The sequence below is a fragment of the Onychostruthus taczanowskii genome, unplaced genomic scaffold (assembly GCF_017590055.1).
Source record: "Onychostruthus taczanowskii isolate IOZ18803 unplaced genomic scaffold, ASM1759005v1 scaffold17, whole genome shotgun sequence".
NCBI classification, from domain to species: Eukaryota; Metazoa; Chordata; class Aves; order Passeriformes; family Passeridae; genus Onychostruthus; species Onychostruthus taczanowskii.
In genome coordinates this window covers 11,631,407-11,653,899 of record NW_024498906.1, presented here as the reverse complement: position 1 = coordinate 11,653,899, position 22,493 = coordinate 11,631,407, and the positions used below count along the sequence as shown (strand labels likewise).

The following is a 22,493-nucleotide window of genomic DNA, read 5'->3' as shown; positions in this document are numbered from 1 at the left end:
TTATCCTCATTTAAAAAAAAAATAACAGTTAATTTTAAGACCTAAACTTAGTAGCAAAACAAAGTTAGTTGTTATTTTACCAAATGTTGGAGTCAGAACATTCTGGGAAGATTCTGGAAAAGTTCGTGATGGATTGGAGTTGGATTTCACAGAGGGTTGCAGGACCTGGATTTTCTGTCACTTCCAGTTTTCTATGTGTCACTTTCAGGTCCAGGTTAATGCTTGATTCATTAATGGGGTTGTTATTCCAGAAATCATTAAAGATACAAAAATTAAATAATTGGTAAGGGAACATCCTGATCTTGATGAATTGTTTAAATGCCAAGAATGTGTAGAAGGCATTTTCTTATTCCATTCAACATCCAAAGTCCATTTTAAATGCATTTATTATTTAAATAAAAACTCCTATTCACCCTTCAGCTGTACTTCAATAGCATCAGGAATTCACCCCTTCATAGAATAATTGGAAACTTTTATGGTTTTATAATAAAAAGGTTGGAAAACATAACATATGCTTACACAAACTGCTCACATTGTAAAGTATTCAATGGCAATAAAGGCAGAGAGACTGGTGGTTATTCTGTGTCTTCCTTATGAAACCACAAAGTATAAACACAAAACAAGATTCATTTCAGTCATAGTTTATTGGGTGCTGATGCAAATCATGATTAAAATGGGATTTCCTGTTGCTTTTGTTTAATTTGCCTGGAAGGAGATGGTTGCATGAGTGTCTCCAAAATGAAGACATTTGAGATGTACTCGTGTGTATATTCCAAAGGCTTCAGTGGCAGAGGGATGGATTTGTGTCTGGGACATCAGCAACCCTGTTTATCCATGTGGGGAATGCCAGAGAAATGGTGAGAGTGGTGGAGTTCTCCCTTTTTTTTTTTTTTTTTTTTTGTGTTTTTTTTTTTTTTTTTTTGTGTTTTTTTTTTTTTTTTTTTGTGTTTTTTTTTTTTTTTTTTTGTGTTTTTTTTTTTTTTTTTTTGTGTTTTTTTTTTTTTTTTTTTGTGTTTTTTTTTTTTTTTTTTTGTGTTTTTTTTTTTTTTTTTTTGTGTTTTTTTTTTTTTTTTTTTGTCTTTTTTAAAATGAAATTTGTTTTGAAAAAGTAATTAAATATCAAGTGAGCAGGAGTTGTACAGGATCAGTTCCAGCTGTGGAAGTGCTGATACACATCCTCTGGGATGTGAGGAGTGCTTGGAGTCTTTCCAATGCCACCCTCTTGCCACAGCAGCAAGGCAGATGTGACAGCATCTTCCTGATTTTTGAGTCCAACATGTTATGAAAGCACATTGGGTAAAAACTGAGGGCAAAAACTCCTTCTCTGCCCTGTAACAATAAATATGTATGAGGATTCTTGATGTGTGTGTGAGGATTCTCATGCTCGACCCATCAAGTCCTTCTGTTTGTGGTCTTAAGAATACAGAAAAAAAGAGGAATCTTCATTTATTATATGAATATTGGTGGTGGATGAGAGAGTGATGGGAAATATTTTTGCTCCCTCATACCCTAATCCCTCAAGAGTTTTGGAACAATTAAAGAGGGAGGTTTCCTTTCCCCCAAGTTTTTGTTCTTGCCAAAATTGCTGTTTAGTCCCCTAAATTCTTTACTATTACTTTATGGGGCTAATAAAGCAGCGTCAAATTACAGTGTGAGTTGGGTAAGGAGAAATGAGATGCTGCAGGAAGTTCCTTGAATTTGAGGATCTTTCCATAGTCAGAAGAATGAGGATTATTTTTCAGAAGATAGGAGAACAACCTGAGGATTCCCTTCCAGAATTCCAAGAGCTACCTGGGGGCAGGATACCTGGCATACATCATTTTATGACAGGATTGGGTAGAATTCCTCATTTTTCTCGTCCTTGTTAAGAAGGACTGTGGCAAATTGGGATGACATGGAATCAGGAATGTGGCCCATGATTTTGCACCTTTCCCTAGAAATATGCTGGTGTACACACCAAGGATGTGTGCAGAATCAGGAGCTGGACTTCTTCATAAGACCAAGATCCCCTCAGTTTTATTTCTGTTGTTGTGCCTGGAGAAATTCCTATGATCTATGCATCCTTAATACTCATTTTATCTGTTAACAGCATATGCAGTTTTAGCTTATAAAGTGGCACATTTTAAATTTTTTAATTTGGTACTTGCAAATAGGAGAATTTACAGAATTAAATGTACCAAAAGCAGAGTTTAAACAAAGAGTGAGTTGCTAAAGGAACACAAACCTTGTGATGAGATGGTTTGGTGTTGGTCATGCTGTGTGACAGTGTGTGGTGGTGCTTGGGAGGTGGCCTGAGGTATGAATGCTTTGGATGGATTGTTAAGGTCTGAGATGGAGGGATATGAAAAGGGGATGCTGGGAAAGATTATCGGGACAACAAAGCAATAGATACACTGTTGGAGAGGCCTTGCTGAATAAAGTCACTATTACATGGCATCTCTGTTCAAAATCTTACATGTAAAGAAAGGTTGATGGTAGCTTGGAGTGTAGCCTGTGTTTCTGCAGAAATTCAACTTTAGTTGTGGATTTTAATTTATTTTTAATTTTCCATTTCTTAAAGTATAATTTGCATTCATTTTTAATGTAATTTCATATTCATCAAGATTAACATATAAATAACTCTATTGCACCACCAAACAATAAAGGGAACAAAGTGACACAAAATAAATCTCATTTTACTGCAACCCAAAATTGGTTTTGTGGCTTTTTAGGGCTTGACTCCCAGGGCAATTGGCAGCATAGCTGTTGGGGAGTAACTGAGTGGCTGCATCTGTGTGATGGAACTCCCTGAGGCTGGTATTATGTTCCTGAGCAGGAACATTGTCTTTTTAAAAGTATAATATTCTAAATAATGACTGTACTTTTTAAGTACATGAGACAGAGGAAATGGAAACCACCTTGGTGCTGAATGAGGAGAACAGTTTTAATAAACTTGTCTGCATCAACTTCATATTGATTTGTTTGTCTTAATTTCTGTGAATGACTCTACGTGGGCAGGTCAGTGAAAATGGAAGTGAGCTGCAGCAAAGGTGGAACGAATCCTGGATGTTGGCATGTGTGCTCTACTTACTGCCTCATTATTGAATCAATTATTACTATCATTATTTGAATCTCTAAAAACACATGGATCTTAATGTCTGCTCGTATTTGTGCATGTGAATGTCACAGGTCTTTGCTTCCTGTGCTGTGAAATGCAGAATGAGAGGATGACTCAAACAAGGGCTCCTCGGTGCTTGAATGAACAAGTTCCTATTTTACTTTGTAGTTAAAACCTCGGTGCTGATTCACTTTCCGAGAGACAAAGCAAGTTGCCCTTTGTTTTGGTTTCATAGTTAGGTATTTTTATTATGATGGCGTTACTTTCAAGCTTGTCTGCCAGAGGAATTAAAGGAAAACAAAAATGGGCAATAGCAAGTCCAGGTTAAGACTCCACAGTGCCTGGGTGTTGTCTCCACCCTGTAACAGGTGTATCTGCTCCCTCTTCCTTCTCCCACTGAAATGTGCAAGAAGACATCGTCCTCTGCAAGCTCAGATCTCTCTTGCCTGTTGTGTTTTAGGGTTCAGCAGTGTTAGGTGTTGTCCAGTGTCTCTTTGAAGAGGGCAATATCACTGCAACATCCTCTGGCTCCTTCTCAGCCACATCCTTCCCTCTGCAGCATCTTTCACCCAGGCCTGCATTTCTTTAGCACCTCTTTGTTCCTGCTCTGGATATCTCATAAGCTGCCTAGAAATTTGCTTTTTCCAGAGTTTCAGCTGAGGGCTTTGCAGGCAAGCGCTACTTCTTCATATGCTGAATATTTGACTGACCAGATCTGGCAGCAGTGGCCCCATCAGTTCTTGGCTGCAGTTATTTCTGAATGCAGGAGCAGGATTTTCAGGTTTGCAATAGTCCTCCTTATGTCTGAGCAGAGACACAGAATGGATAATTCATCTATTTATCTATCCTGATTTATCTGTCAGTGACCTCTGTTCTGAAGATGCCATGAATAGTGAGAAGTCTTGTATTTGAAAGTAGCCCAGTAAATTGAAGTGAGAATGAGTACCAAAATGCATGGCATTTGAAGAAGGGAGCAAGAGGGTTACACTGTCCTCAGAACAGAATTAAGAAGCTGCAAAAATGAGAGAATCCCATTTTCTGAAGATATAGATCTTTGACAGTTTAAGGAGAAGTGGTAAGAACTTTTAATGTACCATCTGCTTCTTGAATCTTCAAGACCAGGTGTATCACTTTGGGCTGAAACTCCTTCTTGCTCAGTGTTCAGTCTCTAACCAATGGCTGAAATTTAAACTGCCTTAAAACTCCTCAAGTACCTTCCCTGCCCTGTTTAGAACCAGGTTTCATGAGCCAGAGATGGCATCTAGATTGAGTGGCTCTTGACTTTTGTTTTTTCTGTGAACTTGTCTGAAAACCATCACTTTGTGGAAAGCAACACGTCCATAAATTTTAATTCATTTAAAGACCAATTCAAAGACCAATTTCATCTTGCATTCAAAAATGTTTGAGTTACTTTCTCTCTAGTTCTTATTGTGAACTTTATCTGTGTGAGAAACAGAGATAATCAGATTCGAGATCTCAGCTGTGTTTTAGCCATCATTTAATTTCTGGTGGCCTCTGTGCAACCTTAGTGTCTGGAACGTCTCCTGAGATGGTTTCTTAATGCTTTTCAGCAGTTGTGTTTTCTGAGTATGTTTTCAGGATCTTTGCTACTGTGCTTTCACAATCCTTACTGCTTTTTAAAAGTAGCTTCACTGTATCAAATGGGTGCTATTAAATGTAATTAAAGTAATTTTAAGTGGTAATTTTTGGAAAGCTTTTTAAAATGGTCAAATAATCCTGTAGCAGAACCTGTCTTCACAGAAGACAGGATCCTAACAATGGCCCATTTCTAGCATCATGCTTTGATTTTACCATGGATTGTATTCAAATTATTATGAAGGAGATTTAAATGGGGGAAAAAATCTCTCACCTTTCTTGATTTCATGCTTAATTTTCACAGCAGGGGTGAGTTACTTCTATTTGCATTTCAAGGTTTTATTTTTGGATGTGTCTTGTCTACTCTTGGCAGACAAACACTGAGCCAAGGAGTAAAATATGAAGGTTTAACAGGGAGGGAGTTATTATCCAAATGGAGCCTTCTGCTAGAGGTGTCAACGGAGACAAAGGTGAATGTAGAGAATGAATGGAATAAGATGAGAGAAAGATCAAATAATGGGATAAGAAATTCAAGCGTGGGATAATGGGTGTGATTAGAGATTATTAACAATGCAAAAATTTGCAAAACATGCAAAAAAATTCCTGTCTGTTCGTTAACACTTGATGAGGGAACCACATAATAAAACAATTTTTAAAAAATTATATTGAGTCTTAGAATGTTTGTTCTAAGGTGTTATTTTCTTCTGACTTTCTCTGTTGGTTTTTAGGTTTCTGTCTTCCACCTTGTACATAAGTGGGATCTCTGTGCTGGAACAAGATAATGTCTTCAACTCATTGAAGGAAAGGGGTGAGCAGCTTTCTCATGGCCAATATTTTGTCTTCTTTAGAAAACAGCATGCCCTGGAAATAAATATCATCCTGTATTGTTTTGAAAAGAAAGCCGGTTCTAGTTGCTTTTCATGTGTCAAAGAGAATTGATTTTTGTTTCTTTTTAACTGGCTGTGTGAATGTAAGGATCTAATGTTACATAGCAAGTGCCAGGACTAAAGTTAAATGAGAATGAACAAAGAGCCATGCTGAATCTGCCAGTCATGCATTTCTCTCTGAAGGACTTCAAAGAAACATGTATGAGGGAAAATTAGAAGGAATGATTACTTGTTAACAAGTCTGTTGGGTAGTTCCTTCACAACCCTAAGAGAGTTGGTGGTTCGGTCGTAGCCTGAAGCATAACTATTTATATCTCTTACAAACATCTGTTGTAGCTTGTGTATGTTAAAAATGATACCACAGATCTCCAGCAGCTCACTTGTACCTTCTGTTAACGTTACTGGGTGGTCCCTGTGCCCTTAATTATGAAGGAGTAAGTGAAACAAGCAAGGAGTGGAGTGATGAATGTTAAGTGATCACTTTGTGTGTATGTTTCAGCTCACATTTAATCTCTTCTCTTACATACTCAACTTGCACAAGCTCTCCACATTCTAATTATGATTGCCCCTCTTCATTTAGCTTCCTTTCTGCTTTACATTTTCCTTCGTACCTCATTTTATAAAAAGCTTCTTTTTTTTTTTTTTTTTCCCTTTGCTTTGTAGACCATGCTCTTTTATGAACTCCCTTTCGCCACAGGTATCAGTGGAGTTTCTGATTGCAGGTCATGCATCAGCTTCCAGTTACATGACCTTAAGTTTTTCCTTGGGTTTTCTACACACTTTACTTTCAAAATAAATAGAATGAGAGTGAGTTCTGTTCTGTGTGAAGCAGACCAGCAGACTCACCCTCAGGTTATTTCTGTTGTTTGTAAGTCTTTGAATATAAAACAAAAACACACTTTTCCCTCTGCTCTCAATTTCTTTCACAGAGAATAATTGGCATTTGGAAAGCTGAGGTGTTCAGAAATCAGATATTCTTGGGTTCACCTCAGATACCCAAACACTCTGTGTCCTGAGGCAGAGTGTGCTGGTTGGGGATGGTCTGTGAGCTGGGAATGGACACCCACCAGTAGGTCAGCCAAGAGCAGGGCTTGCTTGAGTGCACCACAACCACTTCAGACCACGTCAGCTGCTTTCCATCACAGCCACCTTCAGCAGGGAGAGGCCTGAACCAGCCTGGCTGACTCGGTGTAAAAAGGATCAGAAACCATCCACGGGTTGTGTGAGCTCGGTGGAGGAGCTGTGGAAGCGATTAGCTGTGGCAGTGATAAACATCTGGGAGCCATAGCAGCCCCATCGCTGTCTGCAGCCCGAGCATCTGCTGGGGCTGTGCCTGCTAACCAGCCCGCCTCCCAAATGAGGGCCTGAACCGCAAATCTGTAAATACCTTCTCAGTTACTTTTCTTAAAGTTTAACACTGTTTCTTGCCTCTGCTGAGCAAGCGATGAGGAAATGTTTCTTTTTAGTGAACAGAAGTAATTCCGCAGTTAATTGCCTCAGTTTAAGAGTGTGATTAGCTCAATTTGTTCTTCTTGATTTGCAGTAGTTGTCTTCACTAAATCTCATCAGTTCCTATCTTGCCTAATAGCTTAATCTTTTTCTACAGTAATTATAAGTCAGAGGGGAAGCTCTTGTGAGAAATAAAGGAAATACCCATGTAGAATTCTTTCCAGTCATTCCCCTGGGAGAAAATGTGGCAAAAGTCCTTCTAGATGCAATAATCTATGGATCTAGCTCAAAGCTGAGCACCTCCTTTCTTCTTTTGTGTGGCCTGAGGGCCTTCCAGATGTGGAACGTCTCTTCATTATGGAAATCTGGAAGGAGGGGTCAGTCCAGCTTGTCTTGTTCTCCAAAAATTCTTGCCATGTCCTACTGTCTTTACCAATTTACATGTATTATCTTTGTGGCCTCCCTCTCCAGGTTTTTCTTCATGCCACAAATATGATCTTGCATCCCTCTGAGCTCTTAAGACTTTCTTCCTCTTCTACAAGTGGTACTTTTATTTTCTCATTTTTGCCTAAGAATTTCATATTTCTCCCACAGTTAAACAATTTCTTTAGCAGTGTTTTCAGTGGGATTTGGCTTTAAAATAATCATTAAGTAGTGTTTGCTCTTTCTTTGTTGATCGTTTCAACTGTTCTTCTTTTATTTTGAGGGTAGTCTGGTCCATACTTTGGATGTCACAGTCATAAATTAAATGTATGTCTTTTGAGGAGGAAGAAAAGCAGCATTTTCTATGTGCCTGTTCACTCTGTCAATAAAGACAGGAACTTGCATTGGCTGTCAGCTGCCATTTATGAAAGAAAATAAATGTTTAGACATCAGACAAATGCTTACAGGGCTGATGCTTCAGAAAGTGTTCCCTTAAAGTATTTTGAGAGGTGTCTCACTTACTGTGGCAAATGCTGATTTAGCTTTTAACATCAAATGATTTGTAACTGTAAAAAAAAAAATTAAATCTGAAGTACTTCTATCAGTGAGTGCTTTGTATTTTAATTTTGGTGGAAAAATCAATAGTGTTTTTGGAGTTTCAGAGAAAGAATACTGATGTTCTGTAAAAACAGATACAACCTGGTTTTTAGAGGAAACCAAGTTTACATCATCGTAGTGAACTTCTCTGGTCTTTGAAGCTGTTTAAAAAAAGATTATAAAAATTGCACTCATACTTAGGAATTACACTGAGTGAGTTTGATGAAGAGTAAGGTTTGAGGTTTCTCCCAAGGAGTTTGGTTTGTCTCTGTGCCTGAAACTGTTGTCAAAGAAGGGAACCTTGAAATTTGTCCTGTGTTTGCAAAATGAAACACTCACTTGAGACTGTTATAATCTGCAGGGGAAAATATCCAGAAATGTAAAAATTGCTTTTAAAAATGGTCATATGCAGTAGCAATATGCAATAAGGGAAGGACTTAAAATAGTTGAAAAACTTGTAGTGATTGAACACATTGAAAAAAAAAAAAATTGTGTTTCAGATCTTAAAGTGGTGAAAATTTTAAGACTTAGTTCTTCAGTACTGACATAAGTGAAAATGAGCAGAAAGCCTGGAATTATTACCTGGATATAATGTTTTTCAAGACATGAGCTCTGACTTCTTTTTTAATACGGATTTTTTTAACAGTAGCTAAACATTAGAACTCCGATGTGTCAAGGAAAATTGACTTGTGTGTTAATAGTTACTGGTAATAGCTTAATGAGTTACGTGATTTCAGTTGTAATGGCTGCAGATCTGAAAAGAAAATGAAATGTGAAGTAATAATTTGTTGGCTACACTCTATCTGGTGGTGGTGCTTTGCTAATTTATTTTTTTTTAATTATGGTATGTCTTAATTTAAAAACATTTAACTCATCTGGGCACCAAACTCCAGCTAATGCCTAGAGAGAATAACATGATGCATTTACTTGTGTTTAAGTCCTGTTGTAATTAATACTTTACAAAGTATCAAATGTCTCTGAAATTGAGAGTTCTGAATTCCTAGGTCCCTTTTGAAACTTTATAATCACGTGGGCCCAATTGTTTAAAAAATTGTTTTATATTGTTCCATTCTTTGTTGAACCTTAAATGACTTGGATGGCAAATTCCTGATGTTGGAAGTGACTTGAGGCTTGGTCTCTCAAAGTAATTTCAGCCCTTTAGAATCTGGGATTCACACCCAAAAGTGAAGGATATTCCTTAGCATTTTGCATTTGCTTCATCATTTTAAACTATTATTTTTTCAGTTACAGTGATGCTCAGTGGGTTGGGAGCCTTTTCAAAATGCAGAAACACAAACCTGCCTGTTTCTAGATTCATTAGAAATCTAGGTAGTATTAGTTCTATTAGGATTAGAATTCTAGTGTAGTATTACCTTAGAATTTCAGCTAACTAGTGCAGAAATGCTGAAGTTCACTTGAGCTTGTGAGTATAAAAAACCTCAGCCTCTTACTAAAAGTTTTACTTTAAAATATAAAGAGACAATGAACTTTTTGCTTATAAAACCTGTTATATTTCCAAACTGAATTTATTTGTTGTTTGAATTGGCACATGGCCGTTGTTGTCAATAAACTCTCAGAGAGGTGTGCATAAATCTGAATTTCTACCTTTTTTCTTCACCCTTTAGAACTGAATTCTAAGTGGCCACGTTTTTAACTGACTATTTTTTTTTCTTTAAAGACTATTTGTTCACACTTATGATGATTTGACACAATTAATGTCTTAATAACCATGATGGCAACACAGACATTAAGTATAGACAACTATCAAGATGGACAACAGGTAGGTGTGTTTTCATTTCTCTAGGAGCTAAATACACTTAGGAAGAGGGGAAAAAAAATAGTGACTTTGTCCTTAGTGCCTGCTTTGACATTGTTTGAGCTGGAATAATGAAACAGTCGGGTATATATGGTCATGTTTCTTTGTTCTAAAACAGGCTGTATAGTTTTACACTTCAAGTTGCTAAATTAAAATGCTGTTGGTTGGAGGCAATTTGTGAGGTGGCCTCTCCTCTCAAGACCCATTTTTCTGTTACTCTGTGTTAGCCCTAAGCTTTAGCTGCAAGTACTTCTGTCAGCAGATGGCAACAATGGGGAACAGTCAGAAAAAAACCAGCAACTTTCCACATCTCCTATAAAATGGTCATCTGAATGCAGTCAGGTTTTTGATTTTTAGTTTTATTGTTTGTTTCTTTTATTGCAATTCTAATTTCTCTCTCTCCTCTCACCTACTTTACATATTTGACTTTATTCCCCCAGCAAATACATACCGTCCTGTGGCAGTGAAAGTAAAATATGTTTTTTTCTAAAGAACAGATTGGGGGAGAACTTTTTCTTCCTATTTGTTGTGTATTTCAAGTTCTCAGTGTCCAAGGTAGACAGGTAATTCAGGTGCCTGCTGTTTTTCTACTTTGGAAATGGCCCACAGGAAAAAACTTACAGTTTTAAGTGAGCTGTTTCCTCCTCCTAGGGCAATAGAACCCTAAATGAACACACTCCCTCCCTTCAAACTCTGCAGATATATGGCCAACATTTAGAATCACTTGTCTGAGTCATCCCCTTCTAATTTGCTCCTCCTTCCTGTCATTAGCCAAGAAATTAGTCCATTAGTTACCTTTTTTTTAAGCATTCTGGCTTGAAAATCATCTCTGCTTGCTGGGGGAGCTCTCTGCAAGGCAGGCTGCTCTGTTGGGTGAGAGATGCTGAATTTTCTCAGTTTCTGATTTTTCTAGGAGATGGCTTGGCCCCCTTAGGAAATAAATCACAAACCTTTTGGTTCTCCTAGACTGTAAAGAATAGTATAAATTTTTCTGCTGGTGTTATGTGGAAATAAATTAAACTCTGTTAAAGTCAGGCTCTCTAATAGTTTCTGGAGCTGTCAGTTCTGGGTGCCTGGAGATCCCTAGAGCAGTGTCTGTCCTCTACCTGAGATAAAAGAGAATTAAGAGAAAATACTGCAGTGGTTTCATGTCTTTGTGGAGATGCTCAAATGGGAGAAGACCAAAGAGTTTGGGCTGAGTGGAGGAAACTGTGACTTTCACAGTTCAGCTTCCTGGAAGACCTTTTAGTCCAAAAGATATTTAGCTGGAGGTGATGGAAAAAACACCTGGAACACCTTCAAAGCACCCCAAAGGTGTGCCCAGCCTCCTAATGCAATTTAGGAGGTGCTCAGGTGAAGCTGTGGCTCTGTGGTGCTTTTCCATGGTATAAATGTGGGTTAAATGGATGTGTAGGAGGAGTTACTGCTGTTCTCATGTAGTTTGATAGCCCTAAAATACTTGGTTCTTGCAATATGTAAAATGGAGCGCTGAAGGTCATGGGAGGTTATGCTTCTATAATTGAAGGACTGGAGGGACACAGAATATTTCAGATTTTTTAAAGCAAATGTGCATTTTAGTGGACAAAAAAACCTTCTTCGTACCCTTATACAATGCACAGTAAAAAATAAAAAAGAAATCTTAAGTGCATAAACTTTTCTTTACATTGATTTCATCCTAAAGGATTTTTATGCAGACATTCCCATGAACTTTTTGGAGCAATGTACTGTAGGCTATTCCAAAAACAGCCACTTCAGAGACAAAATGCTTCAACAATTTACTAATATCTATCATTCCCATTTTAAAGCCAAATGCAAAAACTTGGAAATGACCTTTATCCATCAAAAAGTGTCAGGGATTAAAAGAGGGGTTTTGTTGCTGCTGCAACTTCTTGTGTCACTGCCAAGTCACACCAACCTTCTGGCAATCTAGGAGCCCTTTGCACTGCTCTTTCCTTAGAACACAGCACCCTTATTTTACGTCAGGGCTACAAATTTAACTTTTTTTTTCCTATAGATGCAAGTGGTAACAGAGTTAAAAACTGAACAAGATCCCAACTGCTCTGAAACTGATGCCGAAGGGGTGAGTCCTGCCCCTGTGGAATCTCAGACTCCAATGGATGCAGACAAGCAGGCCATTTACAGGTAGTGATGGACTCCTGTTCTCCTGTTCTGTCTTTTGAAGGGTGAAGGATAGGGTAGAGGATTTGGGGTTTTTAATAAATAAATGATAACTAGCTTAAAATCAGGTGATCTCTTGGCTCTCTCCATCATTTATAAGGAAAGAGTGAGACCAACTAGGCTTCACTGTCAGTCATCAGCCAAGGAAAAACCTCCTGAGCTTGTGGGATTTTTCAATTTCAGCAGTTTTAAAGGGTATTCTAAGGGTGGTTGCCAAATTTAGAAAGCTGCTTTAGCCTTTAAACTGTGGTCACTATTTGTCATATTGTTGTTTTTATTTTCGATACAAGTTTTTACTTTTATTGTAATTAGGTCAATCTTTATTCCTTTTCCTTTAGGGATAACAATCTGTTCCCCAGTAATTAGCTCAAAATGGATTAAATGTTGATGTATGAGCACGCTAATTTGAATTTTTTCAGTGAAAAGTGCTGTGCTAAGCAGTTTGCTCAGTTTTCATGGGGTTAAGTGTTCTTTTACCTTAACTGCTTTATAAAGACAAAATTATTACTGGTTTTCAGGTTAAAAAAAAAAAACCAAAACAATCACCAAAACAGGAAAAAGCCAAACAAAACATCAAAAAAACCTCAACATGAGGCAGAAAGATGTATCCATTCGTTTATAGACTTGTGCTAACAAAATCTTCTCCTTAGAGCAGGATTTCACAGGAGGCCTCTGAATATTCTTCTCAATTTTTTAGAGTTATTTCATGATGTATAAGTGTGGCCCACACCGAAGAACAAATTCATTTTATCAGGCTTCATTTAAATGTGCATTCATCCTCTTTGCAAATCCTAAATCTCATTTCCAGTGCACTGTATTAATCTGTCTCAGTGCCATTCAATTACAGTGAATTAAACAGTCAGAGCTTTTTTGCTTGCAATTGTTCTCTTTAATTAAATATATACATATTTTACTGCTATATTGGCCTCTGGAGTGGGGTAAATCAAAATGAAAATAAGCATTTATCTTATTTTGCTCTAGCCAATGCTGTTATATGCAGTCTCTTCCAGAACTTGTCACACTCCCATGAGTGACTGTGAGCTTTTCTGAGCTAGATGTCTTAATTTTCACATAAGTGAAAATACTTATTCATGTATGTAAACTGTTTTTTATTTTTCTAGGCACCCACTATTTCCCTTGTTAGCACTATTATTTGAAAAATGTGAACAATCTACACAAGGCTCAGAAGGCACAACTTCTGCCAGTTTTGATGTAGATATTGAAAACTTTGTAAGGAAGCAGGAAAAAGAAGGAAAACCCTTTTTCTGTGAAGATCCAGAAACTGATAATTTAGTAAGTATTAGCTGTTCCTTTCATTTCTGAGACAACCATCACATTGGCAGCTTCTTCCTAATTTCTGATCTCAAGTGGTCCTTGTAGTTTCTCCTTACATTTTTCTGCCTGTGAGAGATTCTTCTTTATGTTGATGATTAAAAATGTTTTTTAAAATTTCTTCTGACCCCCTTTTCCCTTTTGTCTGTAAATTTACATTGGGCTCTTCACAGTTGTTTCCTATTCTCAGCTGACATGAGTGTAATAGAGACAAACAGAAACAAATCCTTTCCGTAGACAGACTGACTCTGGAAATTAATTTTAGAATGTTGGGTGTTTAACATATTTATCAAAAACATGTAATTGATGTAAATTTTTTCCAATTTTATTTAAATCATGCCTCAACTAGTTAATGTGAGGGAAGAGCTATTATAAGATGGTCTTAGAAAGTCTTTACCATATATAATTTTTTCTTTCACATCATTAACTCCTTTAGGCTTTCTAAAAGTCATTCCTGTGATGAAGCTGTGATTTCCCTATTTTGAATATACCTGCCTTCAATATTTTAGTCGAAAATGAGAGTTAGTTCTGTTCTGCATGAAGCAGGTCTGCTGACTTGTTAAGCCTCAGGTTATTTTCTTCATTTGTAACTCTCTGAATCCAACACAATCACTGTTTTCCCATATTTCTCTAATCCATGTTTCTCTAATTTCAGAAGCACATCTGGGGTCTAATAGCTGGAATGTAGGAGCTGTGGCTCAGTGAATGAGGAAAGAGCAGTGCTTGTAGTTTGTCTTGACTTTTGAGCTCTCTTACAATGTCCTCATAGACAAACTGACAAGACAGGGATGAGATAAATGAGCAGTGAGGTGGGCTGAAAAATGGGTGAACCCCTGGGCTCAAGGGGTTCTGGTCAGCAGCATGAAGTCCAGTTGGGGGCAACCCATAAGTGCTGTTCTCCAGGGACTGATTGTGAAACCAGAGCTGTTCAACATTTCCATTGCTGACTGGGGTGATGGGGCAGGCTGAGCCCTCAGCAGGGCTGCAGGTGTTGCAGAACTGGGAGGAGGGGCTGATGCACACGTGGCTCTGCCACCATTCAAAGGTACTTCATTGCTTTTGGAGAAGCAGAAAAATGGAAACCTCATGGAATTCAGCAAAGGGAAATGCCAAGTCCTTGTCATGGTTTGACGCTGGCACAATGGCAGTGCCCCCATGAAAATATATTCTCTCTAGTGGCTGCTGTAAGATGTGACCAGAAATAGAGGAAAGCAGGCTCCAGCTTAGGAATAAAGGAAAAAACTTTATTAACTTACAATATGTAAAAAGGAACAGACACAGAACTCAGAACGAAAACCTTCCAAAACATTCCTCCTCCTCTCCCCAAATTCCACCACAGCACAATGAGATAAAACCTTAGATTCTTAATGCAGTTACCACCCCTCAGACTGTCAAATCATAACAGTCCTAATGGGCAAAAAGACAGACTGACTCCTCAGGGCAAGAGGAAATGGGCATGAACTTACTTAGGAAAGGGTGTGAAATACAGGAGGTTCCATTAAACCTTTTTACTTTGAGGGTGATTAAATACTTCAGGCTGCCCAGAGAGTTGTGGAGTCTCCATCCTTGGAGACAGTCAAACTCAGCTGGACGTGACCCTGAGGAACCTGCCCTACCTGACCTTGCTTTGAGCAGGGGGGTTGGATTAAGCCATCTCCAGAGGTCCCTTCCAACCTCAGCTACTCTGTGGCTTCTGTGAGCCTCCAGAGATTGGTTTCCCAAAGATCCTGCTTGCCTTGGCCTGTTCCCTGTGCTTTTTGGTCATACATAAACACTCTTTCAGATCCAGCTTGCTTTGGTTGTAGCTGGGTCTGGTGTGTTCAAATAGTCCTTCCTGTCATTGACCTGTTTATGGTTTCAGTTTGTGGTTCTAGTGACAAAGTCTCTTGGATTATGTGGTGTTCTCCTTTGCTGAATACTGATGGGCTGCACAAACCTGGCTGGTTTTGCTTGAGGTGGGTGAGGAATTATTTATGTCCTGGATTCCATGGCTGCTGAGGTCAGTAGTGGCTTAAACTGGAACCACATTGCAAAATCAAAAATCCTTGGCATTGAACATTGAATCCTGTAGTCATATTGTGAGCTGTGACTTTCTGTTACTGGATACCAAATGAAACCTGAGTGCAGCTTGTCCTCTGCCTGTCCTGGAGGCTGGGAACTCTGAACAGCTGACATTTTGACAGCTCTTCATTTGATGTGGGGCAGTCAGCACAAGCTTCTCTTAAGTTGTGAACTGGCTAGCATGGCTTTCAGTCTCTTTTCAGCTTGAAATATTGGTGCTTGCCACAGGGAAGGCTGTAGACAGGCAGTTTTTTTCTGCCTCGTGTCACACATATACATTTTTTTTATAAAGAGTCTCTCTTTAGTAGCAAGAAACACTATTGTGCACCTTGGTTTCATCTTCTGCTCATGCTGTCTTTCCCTTTTTAACTCCAATGTTAATTCAACCATTCATCTGAAAGGAGAAGCTGTTAAGACTGATAATTAGACGGGGTAGAAGGGTGAGCAGTCAAACAAATAAGGTGTAAATGTTTGCTCAGTAGGATCAACTCGGGCCAGAGCTAAACTGAGATGAACTGAGCATCACAACACTAAAGAGCCAAATTCAAATCCTATCTGAGAGTCACAGGCCCATTACAGTAAGGAAATTGGTCAGCTGTTTCATTTTTTTTTTCCTTTTACCTCTTTGAGATGTGGCATGTAGAACTCAGCCAGACTGCAGTTTCTGTGACAGGGCTTCAACTGACAGCTCCAAAGCAGCAGAATATAATGCCATGCTCCATGCTCCCTATGGGCTAATTAAGTAGATAACAGAAATTAGGAAGGGTCACAGATAGTGATTGTAGGGTCACTTACAGTCCTGGCAATGTTCCACATTGTGCACTCACTTGAAGTGCCTTGAATACTCCACAAGAGGAATTTGGAGTTCTTCCAGAGGACCACAGAATGTTAATCTGGGTGGCACAGGCATTAGATCAGTTTGACCAGAAAGGAAGTTCATTAAGAGCAGTGGGTGCTTGTTCCAATTTGAGTAGCTCTTAGTAAGCTATGGTCTAGATTATCTTGTTACTTTGGTATTATAATTCCCATTCTAAATTAATTGGTGGCTTCCTGCTTTAGTATTAAAAAGGATTTCAGCAAGGATTTCTCCAACATCAGCTGGTGATCTTGAATCAGCAGGACAAAGGATCATAGTCAATCCAGGAGAATTGTTACCAGGCCTTTTTTACTTCTTCAGGGTCTTTCCCAGGTTTGGGTGCAATCCAGGGCCACGTGCTCTGGGATGACCCTGTGGTTCTGTACTGCAGATCTCCTGTTTTCAAATCCTGTGTGAAGGAGGTAGAAGCTGAAGTTTGTGCTTGTGTTCTTACAGACTGGAAATGTGCTTTCCTAGAGCCTCGACTTCCTCTGTGTCTTCTTGGAATGTTATTTGCATCCCCTTAGTCCTCTTACCAAGCATCAGTGTCAGAAGATGTGTGTTTGCTGTCAATGACCAGATTTTGGTGGTCTCTGTTGCTGCTTTCTGGAAGTGTGCTCAGCTTATCTACATAACTGGGAGTATCACCTGTAGGAGCTCCACACCCTTTTCCCCTCACCCTTTGCTATCCCTGCCTCATTTTCACAGATAAAACAGATCCTGGAATGAACCAACTGCTCTTTGTTTCCATCAGTCTCCTTTTGTGCACAGGACATCCACAGACTCCTCCATGTCTAAGAAGTTGTTCAGCATGGGTGCTTGCAGAGAGTTTTTTTAGAACTTTCTCAGATTATTTTATGTTTGAAGACATTCATTGCTTAACACTTTTTTGTCGCTCACTGCTAACCCAGGCACTGCAGAAATACCACATTGCCTCAGGGTGGTTCCTGCCTCTCTGTTCAGAGTAAACTCTTCCCACACATGGGTGGATTTTTTAATTTCTCCATATTCATAGGAGAATATGGAGAAATTCATAGGAGAATAGGAGAATTCATAGGACCGTAGGATGGTTTGGGTTGCCCTACAAGCTCAGGTGTCCAACCTCCTGCACAGAGTAGGGTCAGCTGTGAAGTCAGAGCAGGTTACTTATGGCTTTGTCAAGTCTAGACACAATACAAAAGAAGGGGTGTTAAATCTACTCTCCCTTTTGTATTTGAACAGGACACTGCCTTTTTTGAAGACCCCCGAGTTTTTTGTTTCGTTTGGGGTAAGGATTTTTGGTTCAGTACCCTCTTCTCAATTCTCTTGAATTCTTAGTTGTGTCTGGAGCCTGAGCTGTAGAGGTGAAGCCAGCTGATGTCATTTGAATATTGACTGACCAAGCCTTTCTGAAAAGTGTTTTTGCTGTTTTAATGTGCAGAACTGTCCCATAAACCTCTAGTTACTCCTTTTCAAGCTATGTCTCATAGCTGAGGACTCAAAATAGAGGAGTGAGGTTATCAAATCAAAACAAATGAAAACAAAATAGCCTTTCTCCCAGAGTTTGTGTTCTTCCACTGAAAATCTGAATTGCTGCAGGAGGATTTGGGTCAGGGAGGTAGGTAAACTGTGTATGTATATATTTTAATTGGTTTATTTGCAAATGAAGAGTCATTTGAGTGAAATTGCTTGTCAGTATATGGAGATTCTTTCATGTATGTTGCCCACATGTGCAGTTGATGTGCTCTGAAATCCATAAAGAACTGTGGCTGTGTGTTTTACATCAGCACAGGTGAGCTGGGGATCACGACTGAGGCAGTTTGTGCTGTGTCTGTGCCTTTGCACCATGGGCTTGAGGCACTGAAGGCAGGACACAAGCACAACATGGAGCATATTTAGGCTAAAGATAGCCTGAATTTATTAAATTTGGAGACATATTTATATATGAATAGGCTCCTGATCGCAAGAACTGGAAGTTTTTCAATAACTTTTCTTTCTCTAATAGTTTACCTTTATTTAAGCAATTTCAGCAATAGTGCAATGTGTCCCTGCTCATGGCAGGGGTTGGAATGGGATGATCTTTAAGGTCCCTTCCAACCAAAACCATTCTAGGATTGTGTGAATATACACAAATCTCATGGTTACTTCATCTTCGTTCACTTCTCTGAAGTGATACTCCAGTTTTATTGCTACAGCTGAAAAGACTGAATCAGTTATAAAATGTCATTTTTCTGTGGCATATTCTATGCAGTAGCACTGAATGCAATATTACTGCTGCTGTGACTTGTCTAAAAACATTTCTTTGTATTACCTTTGTCCAACGCTTGAGTTATTTTATCTGGAGTTCTTGATTTTTGTAGTTTTAAGGGAAAAGTGAACTTCTGCTGACATTGAATTTGGTCCACCTGTGCTGCAAGAGAGCAGGAGCCATATGGCCACAATTAATGTAGCTGTAAATGAATTAATAAGTTCTGGTGACAGGCATGGCATATTTACAAAGTTTTGTTTTCCTCCTAAGCACAGCAGCACAGCTTCCTGCAGGAGCAGTGTGATGGAGAGGGGCCCTGCAGAGACCTGGGTAGTGTTACTGAGTCTGGGTTTGTGGTTAATTTTGACTTAATTCAATTTTCACCTCAAGTATCAACTATCAATTTTAAACTAAGTCTAGGTTGAAGAAAGGACTTTCATTTTTCCTCCAAGCACATGCTGATAAATAAATAGTACAAATTTGGCTAATGTTTAAAAAAACCCAACTCTCTTGACTGAGCAAAAATAAACTACTCTCTATTATGGTCAAATATTATGTGTCCAAAAGCATATTTTGTTACCTCAGTTTTAGCTGAATGTTCAAACACTCAATAATGTGATGTGCAATTTGCTGATTAGTCGCACATGAAGAATTTTCTATTTTAAGCTTTTTGCCTCTGAAACAGAGACAGAATTTCTTGAAACACAGATGACCTTTGTTTTGTGTTAAAATTTAGTTACATTTGCATGCTTTAACTTTGTTATGTTTAAAGGTGCTTAAGCACGGTTTAAAAAGCAACCTGGGCTGGATTAGAAAATCACTGGTTTGTGTCTCAGTGCTGGGTCACTGCACTCAGTGTTTCAAAGGCTTTCAGTGTCATAGGTCAAAAGAGTTACCAGATATTCATTTGGGTCAGCTCCCTCAAAAAACAGCTCAGGTGTTTCTGCAGCTCTTTTTTGAAAGATGTAATTTATTTATTTTTTTTTTTTTTATCCCTGAGAAGAAATTTTTTTTAATTCCTTCATTTCTTAATTTTTTTTTTTTCATCTTGTTTATTTTAACACACAGTTGTCTACACCGAGTGAGTGTCTCAGAACCTTTTGCTGAAAAAACAGGGAAAATATCTGTCTCAATGAAAGCTAAAATGTCATGATGGAGATAGGAGCACACTCAAAAGTTTTCTTGCCTTGATGTCCTTTGGATGCCTTGAGCAAAGGCATCTTCAGCTCCCAGTTGGCTTCTTGAGGTGGAACTAATAAATAAGTTAGTTTGGAGGGTCTAATTTCTGTTCACTGGATTCAATGCCCTGCCCAGGTAAATAACCCCTCATATAGGACAAATTTTTCCAAATAATTGTAAAGTCAAGCTCCGCATTATGCTTTAAAACTACAAGTGTTCAGTTTCATGAAACTGAAGGATATTTGTCTCAGAGATCCAGCTCAGCACAGAAATGTTGGGGATGGCGTGTGGTATTAAAAATAATTACTTTACTGGTGTGTTGTGTACGTATTTGAATGTCCTGGATTTCCTGCTGCTGTTAGACCATCTGGATTTGGCTTTAGCTTCTGATCTTCTGCCATGACCCTTACAATCACCTAAGCTATTTTCATGCAATATGTAATACCATTGGTTATCCAGGCTTACAGTGTTTTTCTCACAGTGAGCATGATAAGTATTCTCCTCACATACATATCTCCTGTACTTGGATTTTAGCTTAAACATGGATTACTTTTTAAATTTGGTTTAGTGCTTTTTATTTAATGTTTTGTATTTCAGAATCAGTCTCCTCACCTGAAAGTTCTTACAAGATTTTACCTGAGAGCTGTTCATCTTTGACATACAATCACAGAGGAACTTAAAAGCTGTAGCACTGAAGAACTGTTTGATTACTTTAAGCTACAGTGTGACTAAATTTGGGACCTCCTTATTCTAATTTTATTGAAAAATAAAAGCTTTCATCCTCCCTAGCAATCTGTGGAACAAATTGATGCTTAATCACAGGAGCGTCTTCTTTCTCACTGTATCTCAAACCCTTCTGGTTTCCTTGTGTCAGGGTGGAGCTGAACCTGCTGTTTCTGATTTATAGAGCTCCAGAGAACTGCTGCTGGCCAAGCCTGTCCCAGCCCTGCCTTCCAGACCTTTTCTGGGGATGGGATTGCTTTCCATCACTTCCACTCTTGTGTGGTCTGTGCCCCAGAGGTGTAGGAGGGGTTAAAGACCACATGGACATCCAGGCTCATCCTGTGCCCTGAGCTGCTCTGTCTTCCTGAAGTGTCACACATGACAAAGATCACTTTGGTGTCCTGTTCTGTTTCCCCTGTGTGCCAGTTTCCTTGTGTTCCTTTCACATTCCAGGATTTAGCAATTAGTACCTCTGCTTTAATTGGGTGATCTTTGTTACTGGAAAGCAGTGTTTGCTTAAATCTCACATTAAATTTATTTTTTTTTTTACAAAGTTATTTTGTTTCTGATTTTTTTTTCCAATTCTCTCCCTCAGATGGTAAAAGCAATCCAAGTTCTGCGTATCCATCTGCTGGAGCTGGAAAAGGTTAATGAACTCTGCAAGGATTTCTGTAGTCGTTACATTGCCTGCCTGAAGACAAAAATGAATAGTGAAACTCTGTTAAGTGGAGAGCCTGGAAGTCCTTATTCACCTGTGCAATCTCAGGTGTGTTTCAAATGCTGTTCAGTGGATTTTTGCTCAGATTGCCTTAGGAAGTTACAGCTATGCTTCTTTTGCTATCAGTTTGCAAACAGAGTTTCTGCAGTTTCCTGTATTCTCTCAAATCAGTTATTAAGAGTAGGAAAAGCTTTTTTTTCTTTTTTCGGTGCCACTGCCTGATGGACAAATTTGTTGAAATGTGCCAGAGCACAGAGTCAATTTTTTATTATCTGTCTTCCTTTTATGATTTTCTCAGTTCTGCAAGTGGAGATATTCAGAATAGCCTGGATTTGCTATTTAGTTGGAAGGAGGTTAGAAAAACAGAATAAACAAAGAAAAAAAATTGAGCTTGTTAAGGCTTCCTTAGTCTGCCTCCTTCATTAAAACATCGAGATGACTAATATATATTATACACAACCTCTATTCTGGAATAAATAGACAATATCTGATGGATTAAATTTACAATATTGCATTTTCTGTATTAAATGGATCACAATTTATAGGTTATGGTTGATGTTTTTGCTGTCAGATGCTGCAGTGAGCCCTGCCACCCCAGTACCCACTTGATCCTGAGTCTTAGGGCATGGCCTTTCTCTGAATTACTCATGTATCTGATCCTCTGTATTAAAAAAAGCCACAATGACTTTTTAACTTCACTTTCTGGACTCTTTACGTAGGTTTTGATGTGTGGAAGTGTGGAAAGGAGATTATAAAATCAGGCAAAAAAAAGCTTTTAAAAGATTTTTTTTTCTGTACATCTCTTACAGTTTGCTGTAGAGACATGGGGGACCCATTTTGCATTTGCTATCAAAAGAGATTATTCATACACACTAAGTAAGAGTTTGCATGTTCAGGGTTGAGTAGAAGCTATCTTGAGCAGAATAAAACATACTGAATATTTAATACATTATGTTCAAATTGAAGGGATTGAGGTAATAACTAAAATTCTAAAGCTTTGATGCTTGTAATAAGAGCATCAAGGGTCATTTCATTTGTCCTTTTTCCCTCTTGCCTTTGGAAACTGTTTCTTATTCTTTACATACCTAGAACTAAAATTTCTCAAAATTGTTACACATCTTTTCTAGCAGTTGCTTTCATGAGGGTTTTCAAAGGTAATGGTTGGTGATAATGAGGAAGTTAATGCAGGTAATGATAAACCCCTAATGAAGTACCTTTCTCTTTGAAGGTAATCCTGTGATTAAACTCCAAAAGTATTTTAGAGCCAAAAATACCCAAAACAAATCACAAAAATACACAAGCATGCTTGATCTCCTTACATGAAAAAAAAAAGAGAGTTACAAAATTGTACAAC

At 38.5% G+C, this 22,493-nt stretch overlaps 1 protein-coding gene across 7 annotated transcripts in view; it reads left to right on the top strand.

Annotated features, from left to right (window-relative positions):
• The window catches only part of PKNOX1 (PBX/knotted 1 homeobox 1), a 36,656-nt gene that overhangs the window by 5,601 nt on the left and 8,562 nt on the right, over positions 1-22,493 (top strand). For 4 of the 7 annotated variants that reach the window (XM_041399770.1, XM_041399773.1, XM_041399768.1 and 1 more), the window contains exons 2-6: positions 5,422-5,501; positions 9,728-9,829; positions 11,880-12,007; positions 13,165-13,336; positions 21,017-21,187. In XM_041399770.1, the coding sequence (XP_041255704.1) occupies positions 9,779-9,829; positions 11,880-12,007; positions 13,165-13,336; positions 21,017-21,187 (522 nt within the window). In that variant the 5' untranslated portion in view covers positions 5,422-5,501; positions 9,728-9,778. Of the gene's footprint in view, positions 1-1,112; positions 5,164-5,421; positions 5,502-9,727; positions 9,830-11,879; positions 12,008-13,164; positions 13,337-21,016; positions 21,188-22,493 lie in introns of those variants that run through there. The other 3 variants (XM_041399775.1, XM_041399774.1, XM_041399772.1) reach the window with 2 other exon arrangements.